This window comes from Podarcis erhardii (genome assembly GCF_964252035.2).
Source record: "Podarcis erhardii genome assembly, chromosome: 2".
In the NCBI taxonomy this organism is placed as follows: domain Eukaryota; kingdom Metazoa; phylum Chordata; class Lepidosauria; order Squamata; family Lacertidae; genus Podarcis; species Podarcis erhardii.
In genome coordinates this window covers 49,267,437-49,292,895 of record NC_138498.1, presented here as the reverse complement: position 1 = coordinate 49,292,895, position 25,459 = coordinate 49,267,437, and the positions used below count along the sequence as shown (strand labels likewise).

General features: G+C 42.1%; 1 protein-coding gene across 3 annotated transcripts in view; it reads left to right on the top strand.

Moving 5' to 3' along the window:
* LOC309332748 (rho GTPase-activating protein 7-like) overlaps window positions 1-25,459 on the top strand; it is a 99,692-nt gene that overhangs the window by 24,241 nt on the left and 49,992 nt on the right. The window contains exon 1 of one of the 3 annotated variants that reach the window (XM_081845923.1): window positions 6,299-6,686. The exons of 1 other annotated variant lie outside the window; for it this stretch is intronic. In XM_081845923.1, the coding sequence (XP_081702049.1) occupies window positions 6,572-6,686 (115 nt within the window). In that variant the 5' untranslated portion in view covers window positions 6,299-6,571. Of the gene's footprint in view, window positions 1-6,298; window positions 6,687-18,651; window positions 18,716-25,459 lie in introns of those variants that run through there. One more of the 3 variants, XM_081845925.1, reaches the window with a different exon arrangement.

The following is a 25,459-nucleotide window of genomic DNA, read 5'->3' as shown; positions in this document are numbered from 1 at the left end:
TGACACTCTCGTCTCAGACAACGGGACTGCATTTACATCAGGAGAATTTCAAACCTTCACAGTGCAGAACGCCATCCGCCACATCCGTTCGGCGCCATTCCACCCTGCCACCAATGGCCAAGCAGAACGCATGGTGCGGACCACCAAGGACACCCTTCGCCGCATGACGCAAGGGGATTGGGAGTACCGCCTTGCCACATTCCTTCTAGCACAGCACAGCACCCCCAGCTCAACGACTGGCCGGAGCCCCGCTGAACTACTAATGGGTCGGCGCCTTGCAATCAGATTGGACCGCCTTCACCCCGATAGAGCTCAGGATGAGGTAGTGGTGGGGGAAGGCAGGAACCCCCGGACCTTCGAGGCTCAGGACCCAGTGTACGCAAAGAATTTTGGGGCAGGCCCTGCATGGGTACCTGCCACAGTCACCAGGGTCACGGGCCCCGTGTCGTACGAGGTGCTAACAGATGGGGGGCAATGCTGGCGCCGCCACTGCAACCAGATACGGCGACGATTCCCGGGAGAAAACCAGGAGGAGGAGGACAGGTCAGAGGAGTCCCAAGGGAACAGTGGGGCAGTGAGGCCCATAGAGCAGCAGGGGCAAGCAGGAGAGGCAGAATCAGTAAATACAGAGAGGACCCGCGAGGCCGAAAGGACACCGGAACCAGAACCACGACTGAGCGAGCCGGTTGCGCCAGACCAAACAGCCCCATCCTTGGAACACGAGCCAGAACCTGAACCCCGGACCAGGGAACACCCCAGGCCGCAACGCACACGTAGGCCACCGGCGTACCTTGAGGACTATGAATGCGACCTTCCGGGCAGGACTGGAACTTAGAGGGGAGGGGTGTTATGTACTGAGTTGAATAGGATCCAAACTGCAGCAGTCTGATTGGTCCTAGAACAATAGGCTCCAAAAGGCAGCAGTCTGATTGGTCCTAGAACAAGAGGATTCAGAATGCAGCAGTCTGATTGGTCCTAGAACAATGCAGCAGTATGATTGGTTAGCAGGAACCACCCAATCATGCTCCAGATAGAAGTGAATCCACAACCTGATTGGCCTACAGTAGAATCCTGGAATTAGCCAATCATGTGCAGCCCATTGTGTAAATAATGTATATAAAGCAGATACTTTGTGGGGACATTCATTCATTCCTCCTCACCACTATGAGCTGAATAAAGAGCATGAAATCACTTTGCGACTCCGAGTATATTTCAGAAACATTGCAGTTTGGCGATATACAGTGATGTTGAAAAAACGAAATGCATTAGCCTCTGCCTGCGAGGCTTGAGAGCTGAGGTGGTTTCACCCAGGCACTCGCGGGCTGGGACAGTGAAGCTTGTTTGCACAGCTCAATTGGGGATTGGGAAGGTTCCCTTTCTGCACCTGAGACAGCCCTGATGCTCTCCCTGCTTGTGCACGAGTGGCAGGAGCCTCAGGGCTACTTTGCACCGCTCACCTGGGGAGAGAAAGGCTCCCCCTCCCTAGTTGTGATAGCCCCAATGCTCTGTACACAAGTGAGCAGAGCATCGGGGCTCCTTTAACTACTTGCAGCAACTGTGCTTACTAGCTGCATTTTGCTCTGGCAGGGATGGAGCCTAGTCAGGTTGAAACAGGACAGAGTTTAATTTCCTTGCCAAATCATGAGGCTCTGCAGACTTCAGAATACAATGGAGACTGGAATTAAACAAATGGAAGATAAATTGCTACTAAAAAGTAAACAGGTAGATCTTGCTTTCCACTGTATTGCTGACTGCATCTTGTTAAAGATCACTTTGCTGAATAGCTTACGCCTTACGGGATTTGGACATAGAGTTTGCAAATTCAAGATGATATTTGAAATGACAGATATTGGCAATTTGTGTTACTTTTTTGGTGTATAGGAAGCTAAACAAAGTGCAAAGTTGAGAGCATATGTCTGTGGTGATGCAGTTCCAGTGAATTTCAGAAGACAAAAACAGAAAAGACTGCAGGAGGGTGCAATGAAAAGATAAAGGTGCAGATTTATATTATATTTATTATAGGTACAGTAGTTTCAAGGCTTTGTAGCAAACCCAATGCTATCCAACCAACTGAGTCAACTTCCATAGTGTTATTTTTTAATCAAGCTTGATGGGCTTCATCTCATTTTGATCTGTACAGATCTCACTTCCTTAAAGAACTTCCTGTTTGAAACAGTGACAGATAATTGTGTGCTTTATGTAACTCTCACTAAGATCTGGCTGATGAAGAACTGGTTAGGCTCAGGCAATAAGTCTGCAGTACACTTGTGAGTTTGCCTCTTCCCTTTTTTAGCAGTTAATCCCTACTGCGGATCACTAAAGCTGCCTTCTGTTTTCAAAACCACTTATTCCAAGTAAAAAAGCCTGAAGTCTGCACTGATACATACATCCAAGAATTGAAATATATAAGCCAAAGTGTTGCAAATTTGTATGGTGGAAATGTTACTCTCATAAAAATCTTGGACATTATATGACATAAGCATAGCACTTTATGAGAAATTAGGTTAACAATGGTTTTGGCAAACTACTTCTATTTCTATATTTTTCTACTTGGAAATTGAAAAACTTTATTTCATTCACTTCAGATATACTAAAGATCCCACTGCAGAACTGGTAGCTTTATTTTGCTCCTTGCATGTGTAATTACTATGTGATTTGTCTCAGTAACTCATTGGGCTTATATTGCTATGCAGATTACTTGATAGATTCAAATGACAAACTCTAGCAATCATTTAGCGCAGCCACTCTGCTGAACCCTCTTCCTGCCGCTTCACCATACATGACAACCCATAATATTGCAAAGAGCTGCAAATATGGTTGTAAATATACAGTAAAATTAAAAAGAAACAAAACAATTTGGCTAATACATTGTTTATTGATAAGTGATAACCAATAAAGTTGTCAAGAAACTATTTGCATACATGCATTCTTTTGGGATAATTAAAGCACACTAGCATATGTTTAAAATCAAAACTATTTACAGCAGCTTAAAATTTAGGTTAACAGGCATAGCAGGATTTTGCCCAAATCCACAGGCTAGTAGGGTAGAGTTGTCTCTTGCTTGCATAACTTCCTGTAAAAAAGCTCCAAGTGTATCTTGGAATATCTTTTTCTTTTTAAAAGATTTACTTGCTATTTGAATTCCTGAAATGAAGGTAGAACAGTTTTTAAATAAGCTTCCTAAATGTAGTTCCTTAGCTTTATAACTTGTACTATGGAAAGGTGAACATAAGGATTAATGTTCAGAGAATGTAATATCAATAGAAATACTACATTGCTACAGGCAAACCTGCAGTAAGTTATTCCTTGTGGAGGTGGGAAGTATGTTTCTATCCAGCTTTTATCACATCTCTTCTCCTCATGTCTCCAGTAGATCCCAAACAGATCCATGCCCTCCGGATGTTTTACACTATAATTCCCAGAACCCTCTCCAGTAGTATTTTCTTGCAGGTGTATTCTGCAATATGTTCTTAAGACAAAAACAGAGCTTAGTGCTAGATTTATTGAGCTTTAATTTGTTCTGCGATGCTTCCCCAATGCCACCATATTATATTGCTCTCTGGAGCGGCTCTAATGCAACAAAAATGGGACAAAAATATACCAGAACATATGAAATAGTTAATTTCTGTTAATTTCTGATTGTGAGACATTTGTAATGTGAATGAGCATTCCAGCCAATATAGTTTTGCATTCACATTGCAAAGTGGTTTAAAAGAAGAAACACTTTATGGACTTTTTCCACTTGAGGCATAATGTTGTTTAATAAAACAAATACCGTATTTTTTGCTCCATAAGGCGCCCCGGACCATAAGGCGCACCTAATTTTTTTTTGGGGGGGGGGATCAAGGGAAAAAAATATTATTCCCCCCCCCCGCCCCAAAGAGCAAAGAAGTCAAGACAGCGAGCAGGATCCATCCCGCTCGCTGTCTTGGCTTCCTCTTTAGCCGCGCGCAACCTCTCCAGGCGGGAGAGGCCGCGCGCAGCTTTGGCAGCTCTTGGCTTCATTTTTAGCTGCGGGGCCCAAAACAGGTCAGGGAGCGGTGGCAAGGTTGCGCACAACCTTGCCTCCGCTCCCGTAGCTTGCGGGGCTGGGGGCGGGGGAAGCCCGAGCTTCCCCCGACCCCAGCCCCCAAAACAGGTCCGGGAGCGGCAGCAAGGTTGCGAAGCCTTTGGAGCGCAGCGCAAGTTCCCGCTGCACTCCAAAGGCTTCAGGTGGCTATCCCTGAAGCCTGGAGAGTGAGGGGGGTCGATGCTCACCGACCCCTCTTGCTCTCTAGGCTTCAGTGAAAGCAACATGTAGCCTCCGGAGCGCGGAGGGAGCGCTCCCTCTGCGCTTTGGAGGCTTCGCGTTGCTATCGCTGAAGCCAAGGAGCCTGCATTCGCTCCATAGGACACACACAAATTTCCCCTTAATTTTTGGAGGGGGAAAAGTGCGTCCTATAGAGTGAAAAATACGGTAATAGCAACTGATAGGTACACCTATCCTTTGCAAAATTATCACAGATTATATGATGTTTGTTTGTTGGCATATTGAACAGAGCTTGGCGTTTTGAATATTATGTCCTTTTGTCTAAAGCAGGGATGGGGAACCTGTGGCCCTGTGGATGTTGTTGGACTTCTGTTGCCATTGTCAAGAGCTCCACAGGTTCTTCATCCCAGCTCTAAAGCAAATGGACAAAGAGGGGGAAAGTTGAGGAAGTGAACAGCCAGATTCTGGATAATGCTTGGGGAATATGGATAGTATTCAACAAATTTTTACTCAGAATAAACCCACTGAAAGAAATGAACATGACTTAGTTAAAACCATCAATTTCAGTGGATCTGCTCTGAGTAAAACCTAGTTGAATACCACCTTGTTTATTTTCTGATATAGCAGCCAACTATTCACACTGGAGAATCCATTCAGGCTTAAGTGATACACTTGAACATAATCTGCAAATGAAATATATCTGTAAGGTGACAGCACATGTGGCACACTCCAGCAGTTTGAGGGAAGAGGTCCTGGCACTGCTGTCTTTTCAGTATACTCTCTCATCCTAGGATGGGAATAGTTAAAAACCTACCACTGAAGGAAATGTCAATGTCAAAGCAGTGTTTTCCACAGAACATCTATTTGAATATTAAATACTCTGGAGTAGTTGCACTTTCATTCCAACGGCCATTGTGGATATGACTGCCAAGGTTCCACAACTTTTGTTTGAACTATTCATTTATCATAATGAAATGACAAACACGATTTATCTGGTATTGGGAAATACTGGGCAGGGTGCAGCGCTTCCTGCGCACGCAGTCTGAAATCTGTACTGTATTAAACTTAAAGTCAAGCTATGGAGATGGGAATAGGATGGAAGGGAGAGTGGGCTTTTATCAGTTGAGCACTTAGCATTTGTTAAGCAGTGGGGGGAATATGTGATTTTACCATGACACATAATTACTGTGGAGCATTTCCTGTCACAGGATGAAGTAATGGCCCCTGGCTTAGATGTGGGGTGCAGAGGGGGGGGGGGGATGAGACAGGCAGAAGGTAGTTCAGGATCTATGTATAGAGTTTCTGAGTGATTTGAGTTAGATCAGCAAGGATTTTTGACTCCCAATTTAGCAGAAATAAAATGGCTCCTTCCTGCCCCTTGGCCGTCCTAATTTTACTGCTGAAATTAAGGCAGCTTGGGATATTTTTTATGTGCAGGATTGTGAGCTGCTGTACTCGTAGCCCTGGGCTTAGAATTATTTCATTCTTAAGTGTATAAGAATCTTAAGGATCTAGGAAAAGCAAAGTCGACTCTGCAAGCCTAAATTCTGCCTGCCTTTGGCTTGCTTTTAATGGGAATCTGTCCAATTCAAAGATAGCTCTGTGCAGTGAGTATGACCTGCAATACTTAAATGAAACTTCCAGGTTGAGACGCATTTGCAGCAGGAGGAGGAGGCGGCAGCAAACTGAAGGGAAAATCTGTTGTGTTAATTCCTTGCTTTGGGGTTCCCAGACACATCTGGCTGGCCATGGTGAGAAACAGGATGCTGGACCCTTGGTCTGATCCAGCAGGGCTGCTATTCCCACACATAAGAGAAGAACAGAGCAGTAAGAAAACTGGAAAACAAGGAAGTTTGTTATACACACTGTTGAGCTGGAGGAGCTTGGAAGTAGTACAGAGAACTGCCTGCCTGGCAATGTTATTCTGTGGTTGCCTAACTCTTTTATTTGCACTGCAGAGCAATCAGCATGTTTTTAGTTTTTTATAAAATTTGGCAGCTGAGATGCAGATCTGCTCGGAGTCAGGGGGACTCCGTCAGGCTGCTATTTCCTTTTCAGCCTGACCCCAGATTGTTTGGAAGGAGTTTCTCACTCTTCCTCCACCCAATTCCTCCCCCCCCCCCTTCCATCCTGGCCTCTGAGGGGTGTTAACAAATTACATGCATGCTCTTTATACAGCAACCTTCTCTCCCCACACACCCCCATCTGATCTAAAAGGAGAAAACTGCCTGGGAGAACTGCATTGTCAACGATGGTAAATTTTTGCTCAGCTCATTGGATCTTAATGGGCTAGCTGTGCCTCTGTGGGTTGCACAGCAAAGGATGGCATACCCAGGGAGGTCTCGTTTGAGGAGGTCTTTCAGTGAGCATATCAGGGTCTCCACCAACAAAGCATGGGATGTCTTCTGGAAGAGCGCACGAGAAAAACGCTTGTCAGGTCAGTTGTCTGAGTTCTTTCACTACTAATCGTCACAATTTACTTGCCTTTATTGACTGTGTGCACTTCCCATACCAAAAATGGAGAGGAAGTCTCTTAGGGAGCTATCAGTGTTGTATTGGCATAAGTATATATGTTATCCCACCTGAGATCGTGGATCGGGGTCAAACCTTGGTAGTTCAGAATGGGAAATGCAGGATATTGACTCATTGCTTTCTTAATTGTTGATGCAAACCAGCCTCAGTACATCACTTTCCCAGTTAAATATGTCAAGTGAATATGTAATAAACTAGACATTGGAATTTGGAATCGTGTGAAATCCTGGATTGTGAAATGTCAGATTAGTCCTGTTCTTTCTTAGTGCATGCAACTCTCAAGTGTGGTGACCACAAACAGCTGTTATGAAAAGCCGTAGAAGAAATCTAAAACACTTGGAATGAAATGGTTGTTCAGTTCGCTGCAGTATGCAATGTTTTGATGTTCTAATGCCAAATGGAGCATATATAACTATTGAACCTTAAATCTATGTGATAGCGTGCAGTCTGACATGTTGATACCCTGACACTCAGTGGGGAAATCTGGTAATACCAAGCGAAACATTTTAGAAATGTGTTCTAAATACAGCACTTTTCAAATAGTGCAGCTGTGGTCAGAGGACACCTCTTTTTTGGCAACAAAGTTTTGACTTTTTAGCTTAACCCCAGAGTCATCCGCGACTGGACCTAATGGTCAGGGGTACCTTTACCTTTTTAATACTGCTTAGCAATTAACCAGATCTGTTGTTAGGAGAATATTGTTTCCTGTTAGCCCCAAGTTCAACCAGGTGAGTAGGGACTGTGGGGGGGAGGCACTGCACCTGTACCAGGATGGGGCAAGTGTGGTTCTGTGTGGCTGCCTGTCTGTCAGCATGTCTGCTAGCAGTGGGGCGGGAGAGGGGGCAGAGCCTGAAGCTATCAAAGTCTACTCTGCTCTTGGCTGTGGTCCTCTATCTGGTCTTTGCATTCTCACTCACTTGTCCTGGTGTAATATAGGTATTTGTTTATTTCTATATTATATTTATATCCTGTCTTTTTTTCTGAAAGGAGTTCAAGTAGCATGCATGGTATTAATTGCCAGCCTTGTTTAACTAGGTTAGTCATATTAGTAGGGTTTGTACCAAAGGAAAAGCATTGGTTAGCATTTTGAGGTACACCTTTATAGTAAAAGAAGGACTCTTAGACTAAAGACTGTAGGACCCTAGAGTGGGGAAAGGGCATCCTTTGAGACTTGCTTGAACCCCACACTCAAAATATTTAAGGTTGGGAGGGCCTGGGGGATGTGAGTCGGCTAGGCCTTGGTCAACCAAGAGATCCCTACTGCTCCTATTTGGGACAGCTTTCTTTGCTTAATATGAATGACATCCACCCAGGTATTCAAGCTTAATTATTACATGTTCAGGTGGACAAGTAGTGCCTTCAAGGAAATAGTTAACTATGTCTGAAAACATGAGTATTAACCAATAGTGGAGGTGCTCAGGGCACCATTCTGATTGGTTCTGTTTCGTAAATTTTGAACGCCTAGAGATTTTGGAATTGATTAAAGCAAATGAGAGGCCTATGGCCCTCCAAATGTAGTTGGAGTCCAGCTCCCATCAGTCTCATCCAGCATGGCCGTTTGTTAGGCGTGGTGGGTGTTCTGGTCCAAAAACATCTGGAGGACCACAGGTCCCCATACATGCATTAAAGGAACCTTAATTCGAACATTGTGATACTAAAGGTTTACTTATACGGCTCGGTCTGCTTATTGCCGTCTGTCCTGGTAATGTCCAGTAGGCCTGCTGTTTATGTTCTTTGCTAAGTCTGGGCTCATAAAAATGTTAAGAGTCATAGGCAGGCAGAGCAAAGTGTCATAGACATGGACACAGTTGCAAAGATATGCTAGCAGTGGGGAATCTGGAGATCAGTCTTTGACAGGAACATCTGTATGTGGCTTTGGGTAGGCCAGTCACTCTAAGTTTTGGTTCCCCATATGTGAAGTATGATATATTGCCATATGTCCTCTTTTTCCAGTACATGTCCTCTTTTTCATGGGTAGAGTTGTCATAGCAATCCATAGAAGAAGTCGGCAAATTTGTCCCTTTTTTTGCTCTTCAAAACATGGCAATCCTGAAAAACTACAATCTGTAATACAGATTGTGGTGTAAAAGACGTAGGATAAAAAAAAATAATCATAGGGACAAGATTTAGAACATGAGACATTAATTAATTGCTCTTGTAAGTTAAACAGAAAAGTTAGTGCATCTGGGAGATAATGTTAGGAATCTCCTTTGCCTAGCAAATAATAATCCAGAGTAGTCTAAAAATCTCATGTATTTGAAAAGGTTTCAAGCACTTGTAGATACTGATGCTTGCCAGGGTTAAATCTAGTGAATGGAAAAGCTATTTTCCAGGATCCTCTTCCATAATCCCCTCTCTTCCTTTTGCGATATTGATCATTTATTGGTTGGTTGGTTGGTTGGTTGGTTGGTTGATTGATTGTACTTTAATCTATTTGGGGTAGGGTGGTAGGCACATATGCTTTGCATGCCCAAGATCCCACGTTCAATCTGTGTCATCCCCAGGTTGAGCTGAGCAAGACACCCACCTGGAGAGCTGCTGTCAGTCTGTCTGCAATGCAGTGCTGAGCTAGGTGGACCAGTGGTCTGATTCTGTATAAAGCAGCTTCCTATTTATTCTGTTATCCCACACCACAGGCTTGCTTTTTACAGAATTAAAGCTGGGAACCTGGGGGTTGTGGATCATCCTGGTGAACATTCATGGACTTACATCTAGGGAATGGTGGCATATCTCCAGCTCCACTTTCCTTAAGGTGAACATACATTATTAATAACTAGCAAGATGTCTCCCCCAATGATAGAAGGATGCAAATATAAATGACGAGAGTGTGCGGCTGTCAGGATGGGCTCATTAGCCTCACTGAGGCAGTTGCCTCAAGCAGCAGACTGATGACGGCTGGGAGGGGCAGCGGGTCAGAAAGAGAGGGACCTCCTCATGTGCTTTTGCCACTCTTCCTTTGGCTGTGGATTCAGCGCTGTGAGGATCTTGCCGCTGTCCACCTGGGCAGGGCTCTGGGCCTGACGACACCCCAGGCTGCCTCCAGTTGCCTCAGGACACAACGCCCCCATGGAGGCCGCCACAGGGCAGAGGAGGCAATGAGGGGTGTAGACCACAGACACTGCCCTGTCTGCCACCCTGGTCCCCAGCATTGCCACCACTGGGAATTTCCTGATGCCAGTGACAGTGCTCTTGCTGCTGCTTGTTGAATCAACCTTAACAAACTATGATTCCTGCAGAGGAGCACCAGTTTATTTTTTGCCTTGGGTGGCAAAATTTCTTGGGCCAGCCCTGGCTGCAAGAAAGTGTGGTATTGAGTACCAGTTCCTACTTCCAGTCTGATTTTTTGAATGTGTTATTTCCATTGTTCCTCACTTTCTGCATTCATTTGGAATCTCATCTGTCCCTTTATTCACCTTCAGTTTTGACACTGCAAGAGTGACAGATGGAAAAGGTCATGTTGCTTGCTCTATTCCTCCAGCCACTAAACTGGAATCCCTGCTTACTTGATTTGATTAGCAGAGATAAGAAAACTGATAAAAGTATTATACAGAGTGGCTCTCTGGGCATCCTCTATCTCCACACATTTTGAATTTGAGCTAATCATCAAACACATTTAAAAACCTTGCTATCACCTCATTCACTCACCAGAGCAGGGGAGGGAGGAAGGATCTCTTGCCATAATTCCACTGCAAGAAGCCTGCTCTTTTGAGTGTGTTCAGGATTCTCCCAATAGCAGATTGATGAGATGGCTGTGGGAGACTGGATGCTAAGAACATAATGCAAATGTTTTTTCTTCATGCACCCATTGGAAAATTTGAACAAAGTATTAAATAAAATAAACTTTAAAAAAGTTAAGCTGAATTGATGATGAGAGACATTACTTTTTGTCTAACATTCCCCCTCTCACTATAGACACCAATATATAATTAGCCAAAAGAGGTTGCATTTGCACCACCTAGTCTGCAATCCTAACCCCACTTACGTGGAAGCAAGACCTATTGAATTCAGTAGGACTGACTTCTAAGTAGACATGGTTAAGATTGCACTGTTAATGGGCCTTTTTCTGCCCCTGCTTGATTCCTGCTTGTTGCTGTCATTGAGGATTCTCTGTTCTTTCTCATCTCCCCTACCAACCAACTCCTCCAGTACACTCTAAAACTTCAAATGCCATAGATTTATATAAAAGCCAGTTTGTAATGTTCTGTTGTAATCTAGGCCTGGCAGATAAGAATGACCTCAAACCTCTTTGTGGCTGAGGTCACCAAGGCCTGGTCTCAGCAGCACTATCCCAGCCATCTTATAAGCAATGTGGTTGGTTTTTTATAAGGAAGTTTTAGAAAAATCTGGGGGAGAGCATGAGATCTGGGGCCTGCCTCAAAAAACCTGTGGTTCAGCCGCAGACACACCCAGTGGCCCCCTAACTATGCCCCTCTCTGTTTTCCCCCAGTAGAATTCAGGCTTGGAATGAAGAAGGCAAATAGAAAGCAAAAAAAATGTTCCTCTTCAACCAGGCCTTTGGCCGATTAATATTCTACAGCCTTTTAAATGTGTCTGGGGGAAGGGGGGGGTATTGTTTTGTTGTTTTTGTTTTAATTATGTATTTGTGTTTTTATATTGTATTCTGTGAGCCACCTTAAGTTGTTGTGATGAAGGGTAGTATATAAAATTTAACCACCACCACCGTCACCTGCCACTTTTTTACAGCGGTAAGAAAATGTACCCCCCATAATATAATAACATAATTACAACATAACAATGAATTAACATAATTATATAATAATGAATCAACATTTAGGTAAAACATTAAATACTTTGGCACAGGAGGACTCCTGTGACCAAAATGAAATAATAGATTTATTTCAGTCACTGACCAGAGTGCAACATAAATTATATAAGTTAAAACCTTAATTGCTAATTTAAAACATATTAAGACATTGGCCGTTAGATTCATTCAAAGCTTGTCTCCTTAATTTGTGACCAAAATGGATTTGGAGCTTTGAGTAAGTACAGCAATGTGTTGGCACACTGCTTCAGATTCCAGGAGGTAATCTCTAGCCCCCTAAAGGGGGGGGGGAGAAATACCTGACTCTTCCATGTGTGTAGGTAGCCTCTTCCCCAACAGCTACAATTAATCTTTGATGAAATAACCATTTTTCTTCAGCTGTTGGGAGATGTGAGAGTATTTTGGAGCTAAAATAAAGCATTCCACACATAAGATAAATAAAAGATTTAATGGCAATGACAGTAACAAATGGCCAAGTTACTTGAACTGGCTTTATAAATATTTTTCTTTTAAGGAGCTTTATGGTTTGTTCATTTGAATCATCTAGTCCTCTAGTACAATCATCTTGTGTTAATCTCAGTTAGGAAGGAAAAGAGATTCATACAGCTGTCCTACAGCTGGTATTTATCCTGCTTTGAACATGTAAGAGTTCCTATAAGTGGGATCAGTCTCCTTCCTGAAAAAGTGATATAAAGAAACATAAAAGTTATTTCTTTGTTTCTTTCTTAAAGCAAGGGTGAAGCTGCTGTCAGAGCTACCCTGGATATGCTCTTTTGCCTTTTGATTTATTTATTTTTTGTGGTTAACTCATTGGTTCAATCTGGGGGTGGGGAGTAACATATAGATAATTAAAGAAGGACCCCTGGATGGTTAAGTCCAGTCAAAGGCGACTATGGGGTTACAGCGCTCATCTCGCTTTCAAGCTGAGGGAGCCGGCGTTTGTCCACAAACAGTTTTCTGAGTCATGTAGCCAGCATGACTAAACCGCTACTGGTGCGTGGAGGACCGTGACGAGTGCCAGAGCACACAGAAACGCCGTTTACCTTCCCACTACAGCGGTACCTAGTTATCTACTTGCACTGGCATGCTTTCGAATTGCTAGGTTGGCAGGAGCTGGGACAGAGCAATGGGAGCTCACCGTGTTGCGGGGATTCGAACCGCCAACCTTCTGATCAGCAAGCCCAAGAGGCTCAGTGGTTTAGACCACAGCGCCACCCGCATCCCTTGGATAATTACTGAAAACTGGCTTGTGCCTTTGTTAGTTCCAGCAAAGTTGGATGAGAAATCTGGAGAGTGTTGGCATTCACATGTAACACAGATAAATGCTGTGAAATTCTGAACACTTGGAGCTGCATCTGAGTGGCCTGCTTAACAGTTATGGAGCACATGATGCTGCAGAGCTGCTTAAACTAAGCTGGTGCAAATCTGATTAGTAACCAAGCACCAAGGAGTTGCCTTCATCATTAGATGACTGTAAGGGAAATGAAGGCACATCTCTCATGTATTGTTAAAATAAAGGCGAATGTAAGTATCTGCAGTATAAGACTGAGGTGCTTTTAGTACAGTTCCTTGCCAGAAGTAAAGGGACAAGAAGCTGGGCTGGTAAATGAAAGCCCAGGAGGATGGCAAACAGAACATGCTTATTTGGGCTTCTGATTATTCTTAGAAGGATTTCGTGACTGATATAAAAATGGTGTTTACTTTTTTCTAAAGGAACCACTATAAATTCGTTAAATCTCCAGAACATTCTTGGAGCTACCACTTGGAAATCGTGGTCAATGAGAGGACCATTCCCCTTCTGGTGAAAGGCTGCAAAGCTTGCACAGACGGATGACACATCAGGTGGAATCTTTTAGTCTAACATCTGTTAGGGGGTGAAGTTGTGCTTCACCCCCATCTCCAAATAGCTCAATCACAGGGGTACCATGTTAGAGGGGGTCTAGTTGGAAGTATGCGTCCAAAAGCCAAGGCATGCAGCAGATGGGCCATAGAGCTTCCTGCAATGACTTGGGAGGGCCACTTGTGTAGACCTGTGTCTTGCAGTGGACCCATCAACCCCATGATGGACCTATCATGCCTCAGTCCTCCACCAAGAAGCTGAGAGTGGTATACACCCAATGCCTATTCCAAATCCTACCAACATCTGGAATCAATAACATTGTGGCCAAGTTTAAAATCCCAAAACGTTGTCCAGTTTGTTCACTTTCATAGGGTAGGCCTTGCTCCAATAGGAGGGATCTCTATAAGTGAGCCCACAATGACAGCCCTGTGTCACCATCGGTTGGAGAAAAGCCTTTTTTTTTTTTAGTTGGGGGAGTGAATGAGCAATAGCAAATACTAGGCTTTGAGATGGAATTCCATGGGAATATCAACTAGGTGACAAGCAATGTTTCTACAGCAGGGTGACAGTGAATTTTTACATATACAGCTGTGTTTTATTATCCTCTGTAAACATAGAAGCACGGGGAAGTTTTAAAAATTCCTACATATTTTTCCATTCCTAATGTTTGTTACTATTTTGGTTCTTAATACAAATTACACACACATTTTTTGTCTAGCATTCCCCACGTCCCGCACACACACCAAAAGCTGCTGCAGCAACGATCAGAATGTCCTCTACCAAACATACAATTGTTCTGCAAGAGTAGACATTAAGTAGGCCTTTAATGTGGAACTGTTCAGGGTTCTTTCTTTTCCAATATGTCAATTATATCTTGCTTGATCTAAGCATCTGTTGCAGCAGGCAAATCTCTATATTTGTGCTGGTTCCCAGTTTTCTATCAGGCTCATTCACTGCACTCTAGGCTTAAGAAAAGAATGTTATATTCAGTGGTGTGTAGGTGTGGGATTCTTGTCTTTAATTCCACTTCCATCTGATTTGTGAAAAACTGAAGCTGTAGAAAGGCTAAGAAACTTTAGGGTGGAGTTGAAATGAGGATTCCATGCAGGAGGGAGGGAGAGAATTGTCTGAAACTGTGGAGGAGCAGTAGTGTCTGAAGGTGCACTCTCCAAGGCGGCTTTGTACAACCTAGTGGGGAAATTAATTTCTAACTAATTTCACCAGCCGCTGCAGAGAATCCAGCTGTAGCAGTGTTTGGATGAAGACCAATCCTGGAACTATCACTTAGCTTCCCTGCTGTGCAGTAAAAGTTGAATTGAGCAATCCTTGTCACTTGCCTTGGCTGCTGGAAGGAGAGGATATGTTGCAAAAGTGAAGAAGGGGCAGGGAGAGCTGATGCTCCAGCAGCACTCAGTGTTGTACAGTATTCTTTCAGTTTATTTTCTTTGAATGGTATGCACGGGGAAGCCACAAATGCAATGTTGTCCCTTGAAAGCTGTTCCCCCACAAGCCATCAAAGGAGTTTGTTTCATAGAATCATAGAGTTGGAAGGGGTCCTGATGATCATCTAGTCCAGCCCCCTGCAAGTTTAATATCACCACTGCTTGTATCTTATATGCTACTATTCATAAAAAAATTTCAGAGCCATTTACAACAGTCTGTGCAGATGAAGCATTTGAGCAGTGGTGAGTCATTTCTGAAATGCCCCATCTCCCACCCAGAATGGATGTTCATTCTTTGTGCCTCTTCAGCAGTTGTTGCCCATAAATGGTGCAAAAACTTATGGCAGCCATCACAACTCTCTCACCAGGCCCTAGCCTCAATGCAAGCAGAATGAATTGTGTCCCTTCATAACCATATAGTCAAAAAAGTATGGCAATATAGACAGTTAATGCATGGCTAAACCTAGATCTGAATGAGATTGGTGCAGCCTGTTGCAGTCCTTGGCCTGCTGTCACCTTCTTTCAACCAGTCACAGGAGACGGCTCTGTTCCAGAGTGGGATTTTGTTAAAAATATTTTGGGTTTCTTCACATTTTTAGTTTAATTTTAAATTCAAAGTTTATTTAAATTGCAGTCATTTACTGTTAAAATGCACACTTCATGACATTTGTTTATTTAAATAATTGTTTTGTGTACTTATTTAAAAGGAAGACTAAAAATGCCCCTTTTTTAAGTGTCCTTTTGAGTTTGTGTCTCCTCCACCTTGCAAAAAAAGCATCTCCAATACTTCCCCTTCTATGTGCATAAATGAACAGCATCTTGCCTGCTCCCTCCTTTTAATGAAGTGTCAGTATGACTGTGTGAAGCTATTGTAAAAATAAGTTAAAGCCTAAGGGGAAGATCTGCAGGGCTGTGTACCGTTGGGAGACTGGGAGTCTGTACAGGAGAAGATTAATGGAGCCAGAGGCATAACTGTTATGTACTGAACTTCTCACCCTGGGCCAGCAGGGGGATACTGTAGTTAGTTATGCAAATAAAGGATTGAAAGTGACGTTCAGTGATTGGATAGTTTTAGAAAATGGCAACAGTTACATTGTTCTGGAGCTCTATTTAAGCAGGCTGACTGAGCTCCTCAGTCAGTTCTGTTCCAGCTTACAAATAAAGAGCTGCTTTGGAAGAATCGCTGTGTCATCTGATATGTTCGCCCACAACTTAACAATAACTTTGGTTAGAGAAAGGAAGGGTGATAATTGCTAAATGATCTTCCTTAAGCTTGCTGACCAGTGACATCTAGTTGTTTCTGTGAGTGAAAAGAAACAATGAAAAAATGCAGACTAATGGGGGGAGCTGAGTTTTGTGCTAATGGTATTTTGTTGGGTTGACTGTTTCAAGGGCTGTCTGGTCCAAGTTTAGTTTGGAAATAAAGAACCATTAGAAGGAAGAGCATGGGGCCTTGAAGTTGCCCATCAACAACGAACACCATCAACAACATGATTTGATTTGATTTAATTTAATCAAACACATAGTTTAAAAGTAAGATGTTAACACTAAAAGTAACAGGCAAATACCTCTAAGCAATGATCAAGCCCAACGGAGCATAACAGGTTTCAGGTCCAATTAAAATCATTACCAAAAAAAGCTACAGTAAACAAAGGTTTTCAAGGCCTGAAGTGATAGGAGCTTGTCTAATAATGCTTGGAGCATTAAATAAAGTGTCGGATTACTACAAGTGAAAATCTCGGTCAGAAATTAAAAACTATCTAGTAGTAGGAAGGTCTACTGAGTTTTCAGTGGCTAAGCTTAATATCATTTTTTAATACAGTACACGTAAATGTCTGCTGATTTTGTTTTCTTAGTGCTTATATGCTGAGAGACAGCTTTTAGAGTCCCTGGATTTCAAACAGAAAGCATAAGCCTTTGAATGCAATTCTAAGATATGGGACAGCAACAGAACTTGTACCTGTGGTTCTGGAGAAAGTGTGGATGTTCCAGATTTTCTTTTAAATGCTATTTACAACTTGGCCAATGAAGCTGTACTGGCATTGGTTCTTATTAGACCACCGTTTTGGAATTCTGCGCAAAGGTTTGTTTTCTGTTAAAAGGTGACAGTGAGAGGGTTGAAAAGGTGCTGTGCTTACCCCAGAAGGGGGCAGCAAAGTAGCAGCATCAACTGCAATTCACTACTGAAATACAAGAGCTGAGATTAGAAACTGCAAATAACAATTTTCTTGCCTTCACATAGCAATGTTTTTATTTAAAAAAAACCTGGAATGCTGAACTAAAAGGAGAATGGACAATGTGGACAACTTTTTAAAAAAATTATTGAAACCACCATTGCTGCATTTTCACTAGCACTGATTCTTGCAGTCCTCCTTTCTTATCAAGCTTTAAATTTCATACTATTAACTCACAGTAATTTATCAAGGTACCCAGATCTGCTAATAAAATAACTAGTAATTTAAACCCTCAGATTTAGCAAGTATTCTGCTTACTGTAGTTTTAAAACATGTAAAACAAAATTGGTAAGAATAAACCTTTGTGCATTCCGTAAAGATCCCCTTAGGTGTTGAGATCGGCCCTTTTGGTAGTTCCACCATTATCTTCAGAAGTTTGGGGGGGTCCAGGAAAGGGCATTATCTGGGCTTTGGTGTAACCTACTTGATTACTTCATTATTTCTAGATAACTGAGGGTGAGTATCTCTAAAAATGGGAATCATTGTTGGTTGTAATAAATGGGTATACATAGGATGCAGCTGAATGGGTGTAAGGAGCTCTAGATGGCTAAGTTTCAGTTTGGGGTTTGTTCACTTTTGAAAGCAGATTGCTGGTATGGAGGGTAGTTTTGCCATAAAACAAGCTGCTAGTAGCTATCCTGTTAAAAAAAATCCACTCTGAATTAGTGTCATAATGTTTGACACATAGCCATAGGCTCTGTTTGAAATGAAGGCTGCTGTAAGGAGTCTGTCTGCATGTGAATAAGGCTGAGAGGCTGACTGTTCCTCAATGGGAGCTAATGATTAGGATATCTTTCCTTAAAGATAAACCTACTTGTATGGTGGGGTCTGAATTTTGTGACTAGCAAAAATGAAACAACGTTGTGGTTTTGAATGTTGGATGAGAGGAGAGAGGTTCTAACCCATTGACCCCCCCTCCCCTGCATGTCAGTTTTCTGCTTGCTGGATTTAATAATGTGATTCCCCTCCCTGCAAATCAGAACTGACAGTACAGAACAGAGACAGAAGAATAGCTCATCTGATTCCTACCTCATTTTGCTTTATGTGGAGAGTATGTTGCTGACTGGCTAGGAGGAGGAAGCTGTGTTCTCTGGGGGAGAGATGCAGTTATTGCACCTACTTTACAAGTATGCTTTCTTCCACTATGTTGGGTTTCTATTTTTGTAATTAATATTACAAAGTATCTCTCCTCGAAAGGAAAAAGGTAAAGGACCCCTGCGAACGACCCTGGGGTTGTGGCGCTCATCTCACTTTACTGGCCAAGGGAGCTGATGTTTGTCTGCAGACAGTTTTTCCAGGTCATGTGGCCAGCATGACTAAGCTGCTTCTGGTGAAACTAGAGCAGCACACAGAAACGCTGTTTACCTTCCCGCTGGAGTGGTTCCTGTTTATCTACTTGCACTTTTTTTGGCGTACTTTCAAACTGCTAGATTGGCAGGAGCTGGGACCGAGGAATGGGAGCTCACTCCGTCGTGGGGATTTTAACCGCGACCTTCCGATTGGCAAGCCCCTAGGTTCAGTGGTGTAACACAGTGCTAAATGCTGTAGTACTTCACTGCTTGAGATGGGAAGCATATAGTACACCAATGGAGGAAGAAGCAAAGGGAGGACTAAGAGGCCACTTGTTATTACTTGGTAGGTGGAAGTGTTGTAATCTGAGCTCTCCCAATTTTTCCCTGTTAACTTCAGAGTGCTCCAAAAGTATGATATAACGGTGAAGAAGTAAAACTGGCAGAAGAGACTCTGTTGTGGTTTCACTTCTAATGGAAGAAACAGTTGCTTGAAAATAGAAATAGGAACAGAAACCAGTGTGTTGTTCTAACTCAATTACCGAGCTTGACGTAAACTACAACAATGATTTAACCAAAGAAACCATCATCCTGCCAGCTGACTGTCCACTCAGCACTATGCTGTAAGCTATGGGAACAACCAGATGAATGGCTTCTTCACCCCCCCCCCCCAAAAAAAAATCAGCTGCAGATGGCAGGATAAACTTTTTTTCTGACTTCATGCATACACACAATTTTGTAGCAAGACAGCCCCAGTCCAGCCTGTAGTAAAAATTACACCATTTGAAGTTTGCAATTGTTGGCATCCATCTGTTTCAGCGGGCAGTGGAAGAGTGTGCCTTCAGGGCTGAAGTCAAACCATTGGAGTTACATTACTGCTACAGAACAGACATGTTTTGTGGAAACTTGGGCCGATGAAGGCATCTGATTGTGCTGCTTCAGTCTCTGTTGATTTGTTGCCACAGGGGCTTGTAATTGTGGAGGTATAGTTTGTTGAGGTTTCTGGTTATTTGAACCCCTAGGTACCAGAATTTGGTGTGGCAGAGTTTTACCTTTGTGATGTTGGTGAATTCCTTTTGGGTATGCAGGGTGTGTAGGGGTTGAAGCACATAGCCTCAGATTTTGCAAAGTTTACTTGTAGGCCCAACATCATTGCAAATGTGTTGAGTTCTTTAGTTAGCGTGGTTGCTGTGTTTATACCAGTGTAAAGTTGCGTGAGGATTTAAGTATGCAGTTGAGATATCTCTTTTGAATGTTAAAAGATGTTTGTAATACATTTTGAGTTCTGTACTGGCAGGTGTCCAGAAGCAACACCTTTACTGGGATTTCTGCATTTTTAAAGGTTCGACATGGACTTTCTATACAATGGGGAGCAACAAAACAACACAACTACATAAAAAGCAAACAGTGAAAGATGCTGCCTTCCTTGTTACCACTATAAATACAGGATGGCTTCAAGTGACAGCAGGAACCAAATACCAGCCAGGAGCTGGATTTACTTCCCAGTGTCTTTGAAAGGCTAGATCCTTCCTTCCTTCCTTCCTTCCTTTCATTACTTACTGCTTTAAATTTTTAAGGGAAAAAAATCTCAAAGTGGTTTACTGCATATTAAAGCATCAAATAAAACATTACTGAAGAAAGTCAAATATAAAGAAGATTGTTGTTGTTTAGTCTTGTCCGACTCTTCGTGACCACATGGACCAGAGCATGCCAGGCACTCCTGTCTTCCACTGCCTCCCGCAGTTTGGTCAAACTCAAGTTGGTAGCTTCAAGAACACTGTCCAACCATCTTGTCCTCTGCCATCCCCTTCTCCTTGTGCCCTCAATCTTTCTCAACATCAGGGTCTTTCCCAGGGAGTCATCTCTTCTCATAAGGTGGCCAAAGGTGGAGCCTCAGCTTCAGGATCTGTCCTTCCAGTGAGCACTCAGGGCTGATTTCCTTCAGAATGGATAGGGTTCATCTTCTTGCAGTCCATGGGACTCTCAAGAGTCTCCTCCAGCACCATAATTCAAAAGCATAGTTTTCTAAAAGAAGATAGCTTCTGCAAATGAGGACCTACATAATTTCCAAGGTTGGAATAGCAGGAAATCCTAGGTGTTGGTTGCAACTAATTTATCATTGAGAGTGCACATATAAGTGTGACTTGGAATACTCTTGAGGGATATTTTATCAGCGATGTTGATTGATGTTTAATGGGCCAATGAACATTTCAACACAAGTGTAGATAATAAGCGGGGCATACAAAGTACATACTGTGCAAAACCCTGATGGCTTCCAAACACAACACAATCATGCATCTATATTGTAAGAGGGTATAATGCACAAAATATTCATCTTTTGGCATCTCCTGGATTTACTGCTGAAGCTGGCACCTAAATAAGGATCAGCTGCCAGGTGGAGGAGCACAGAATGTTCAGGGAGGACAAGTCAAGTTTTTACTTGTTTTGAAACATCCAAACAATATTGAAAAGTCCATGGAAACGTGATTAAAATAACTCTTTGCACTAGAAAACAGGAAACCTTTGGTCTAAATATTACTTTAAAATATTGGAATGGGGAGCAGAAGGAGAGAGTTATAGAAATATGTAATTCACATATACTTTTGTAAATTTGATGTAGTTTTCTAAAATGACCAGTTTTACATGGAAATGTCTCCTCTTCTGTGGTTTTATAATAAGATTTGGCCATGACCCCTGGCATCCCTACTTGGATAAAACAAACAATATTCATGTATGTTCCTTCAACATGATCCTTAAGGAAATGAGCTTTTAAAAACCAGATAAGCGCTGACAATATTTTGGAACGGTACATCCAGGAGCTTTTCCTTTATAAATATGACAGGTTCAAATGACTTTGGGGGGGGGGACAGAGTGAGCTAAATGGAATGTCTTTGTGCCTGTTAATGTTCAACATGATCGAATGTGACCTTTCAGGTTACACAGAACTCTTCAACAGAAGTTACCTGTTAAATTCAAAATTCCATAAAACTGCCTCACTGTTTCAGACCAGAGGTCAACTTATTTAATACTTGGGTTTTAGCAACAGCTAAACAAAATCTCTGGGAAACTAAAAGAAGGACATAATATCAATAGCCTTTCCCTATTCTTTGTCCCCAACATTTGGTAATCAGAGGTATAGTGTCTCTGAGCTTAAGGTTCCATTTTGAGCTATTATAATTGATAGTTGCGGGACGCGGGTGGCGCTGTGGGTAAAACCTCAGCGCCTAGGACCTGCCGATCGTATGGTCGGCGGTTCGAATCCCCGCGGTGGGGTGCGCTCCCGTCGTTCGGTCCCAGTGCCTGCCAACCTAGCAGTTCGAAAGCACCCCCGGGTGCAAGTAGATAAATAGGGACCGCTTACCAGCGGGAAGGTAAACAGCATTCCGTGTGCTGCGCTGGCTCGCCAGATGCAGCTTGTCACGCTGACCATGTGACCTGGAAGTGTCTGCGGACAGCGCTGGCTCCCGGCCTATAGAGTGAGATGAGCGCACAACCCTAGAGTCTGTCAAGACTGGCCCGTACGGACAGGGGTACCTTTACCTTTACCTTAATTGATAGTTGGGTCTATCATTCATTTCAATTGCCTAATTATTTCTGAAAGCCACCTCATCTAGTAAGAACCATTGCATTGTTCAATTATTGTCTTAAGCATGAACTTTCTAGGTGACCAAACTGCTATTAGTTCAGTCTGAGCCCCATTCATGCAATAATGGGGTGACTGTGGCCAACATAAGGTGACTGCTTATAAGGGTCATTGAGATAATTAGGGTTTTGCATCCATTGTTAATAATTTTTCAACTACCTAAAAGGACAGTTCTGATATAGCACGATTGTTCTGAATATAGCAGTTTTACCAAAGTTGCTTCTAATTTCTAGTTAGAGATGTTCCTGAAGTGTTCACTTGAATTCTTTTTAAAGGATTTCATAAAGTTTTTCCAATGTGACTGACTATTGCATTTTATCTGTTACATTGTTGCCTGTTTGCACAGCTTTAAGCTCCTCTTGGGACCTCTTCAATCTGCTTTGGCTTCACTTTCCTGAATGATTTTGTGTCTGCTGTTGTTCGTCTTAATTGTAAAAACTGCATTTATTCCTACGCTCTATTTCCTGTGCTTTGAGCAGTTATGAATCTATATTAATGAGTCATGTTCTATTATCTGTTAATTTCTTTGAAGCTTTGGTAAGGAACTTTATGAAAAAACTGAAGTACAAGTACATTAAGTCTACAGAATCATCCCTACTAATATGTTGATACCCTCAAAGAATTTTAAAGGAAGAAAAAGCCACAATATCTCTTTGTGGAAGCCATCCTGATTCTATGTGAGCAAGGTGTTTGTTCAATATGCTTAATAATTCAAGCAAAAATGATGTTTACCACTTTACCTGGTGCAGACATTAGACTGCTAATTTCCTGGGCGTCCCGTCTGTCCGTCCATCCGCCCCCGCCCCCACTCTAGAGCCTTTCTGTTATTTTATTTTTAAAAATTGCTTCCTCCAAATGTTCCTCCAGTTTGTAAAGCAGCTGGTTTTAGAAATGTGGTGAATAATTTTAACTGTAGAGTTGTTGGTTTTTGAGCTCATGCTATTTGGCATGTGTGACTTGTTTGCAAGTACTATAGTTCCCTATATTGATAGGCACATGTTGAATGTAAATCTGAAGGTTTTGCTTGATACTCCCATAGAATAATTGAATAGCATTTCTGAACATTATTTTGGCATGCAAAAAGTACAACTCTCTGTAACTGCCTCATGCAGCAATAGATTGTAACATGATTTGTATTTTTAACATTAACACGCACACCCTGCAACTTCAAAAGAAGTAAGTGACTTGAATAATCTGCTTTGTATAATAACTGTTCATTCATCTACCCTTCGCATGGTACCTACAGCCTACTTAACTAAGGTCATAATTATTCATAACTGCTTACCTTCGGTAAAAGCTTGCCGCAACCCCCCATTCCTATCTGACTAAAAGCCTTTAGCATTTCTTCCCAATGTGGTGTTATCTAGATTGGTTCAGTACCACTAAAGCTGCTGCTCTTATGATTCAGTTTGACATTAGCCAATTCTTCAGGTATGAAGAGAACACACCAAAAAGGGGAGCCTTATCATAGTATGAATGATTTATATTCTATTGGCTGGGAAAGGGAGAATGCCAAAAATGTGTTTGGAAGAAGAATGGCTTAGCTTAGACTGGTGGCAGGGTAGAGAATGTAATTTATTTATGGCACCACTTTGAAACTGGCCTATGTGGGAAGTGGCTGGATTTATCTTGTATAATCATTTGTGCCTGTTGATATGGAACAACCATTGTTTCTAGGAAGGCGGGATCAACATCTCTTTCCAAATGACACCAAATACTGGAGCCAAAATGTGGAAATTGGTATTATTGGTATCAATGGCATGAGATAGAAGTGTGTCTTATTATTAATTTTTTTGGACCAGGCATATTATTTTGCTATCACATAGCTATAAAATTATTCTGTAACGCAGTGATGGATAAGATAGAGTATTTAAAACCACTATGGGAATCACATTTGAACTGTAATATTGAGCCAACTAAATGGCATAAACTTTGGGAGAAATGGCCATTTAAGCCTGTATCAACAAGATAAAAGAAAATACAGTGGTACCTTGGGTTAAGTACTTAATTCGTTCTGGAGGTCTGTTCTTAACCTGAAACTGTTCTTAACCTGAAGCACCACTTTAGCTAATGGGGCCTCCTGCTGCCGCTGTGCCGCCGGAGCACGATTTCTGTTCTTATCCTGAAGCAAAGTTCTTAACCTGAAGCACTATTTCTGGGTTAGCAGAGTCTGTAACCTGAAGCATATGTAACCTGAAGCGTATGTAACCCGAGGTACCACTGTATTGAGATACTGCATTGGTGGCATCTTTCACCTCTCAGAGGCTATAAAATAAACCATCAATCCAACCCATTATATTGGAGGAGTCTTATTAGCACATGTAGTGGAGCTGTGAGAATGTTCAAGGTTTTTGGAGTTTAGTAATAGATAAAGGTATTCATTTTACAGTTCAAATGTAAATCCCTTTTTAATGATGGCAAATTTTAGCTCAAAATTGGAAGGTAGCTGCTGATTTGACCCTTGAGGAATGATAAAATAAGATCTAGAACACTGCACTCATGGAAAAACTATCCAAGCAACTTAAGGCTCTAAAAAAAAATACACCAAACAAAGACTATTTTGAGGAAACATGGTATATTTTTATTCAGCATATCAGAAACAACAGGATGAGGACACCGCCTTCAGCACTTGGCAATTTCTGGCATAATCTGTGGAAACAATTAACATGATATTATATAATACCTACAGTTGATCTTAATATATACACAAGATTTGTGAAATAACTTACCTCTGTGTGAATGATATACACACATTGAATGAATGGTTAGGGAGCAAGAATAGGGGTTCCTTTGAGTTAGTTTATCTGTGTTTACTGTTCAAAATGCATAAATAAAGACTAGATAAGAAGAGGATTGGAACAGCAAGAATCAATTAACCCTTCTTTAAGATAATTGAAGTAAATATTTAAATGCAGAAGTACAAAGTGCAGAATGGGCATGAATCTTTAGCAAGATACCATCTAACTTGATCAGTGTGAACTTAAAAGGATTTTGCTTTCAAAAAGGTGTATAAGTGGTGTCTTAATTCAAGAAGATTAAGTAGGATATATCCCAGCTCCTCTGCTGTACTTGGCTGGTGCCAATCCCTACAACTTGACTTGAATTACATTTTCTGATCATTCTTTCATATTGGACAACTCTGGGGAGACTTCAAATTCAACAGATGACAGGTTGCTACTTTTTGATCTCAATCTGACTATATTCAGTCACTGGTGTATATTGGAATAAAGTGCACTGATCTTCCAGAAAACAGTGGCATGTGATGAGTGTTGAAAGTCCACTACAGTTTTGCCCCCCAAAAAACCCTATTCAAACAATAAGCGACTATAGCACTATAAACATCTCATTTGGAAGGGCCCTTGGTAGAGTCTGAGAGGTTCTGACTTCTGAGAGGTAACAGTTGCTGGTATTCTTCATGCTGCTTTACCATCTAAAAGGAGGTAGTCA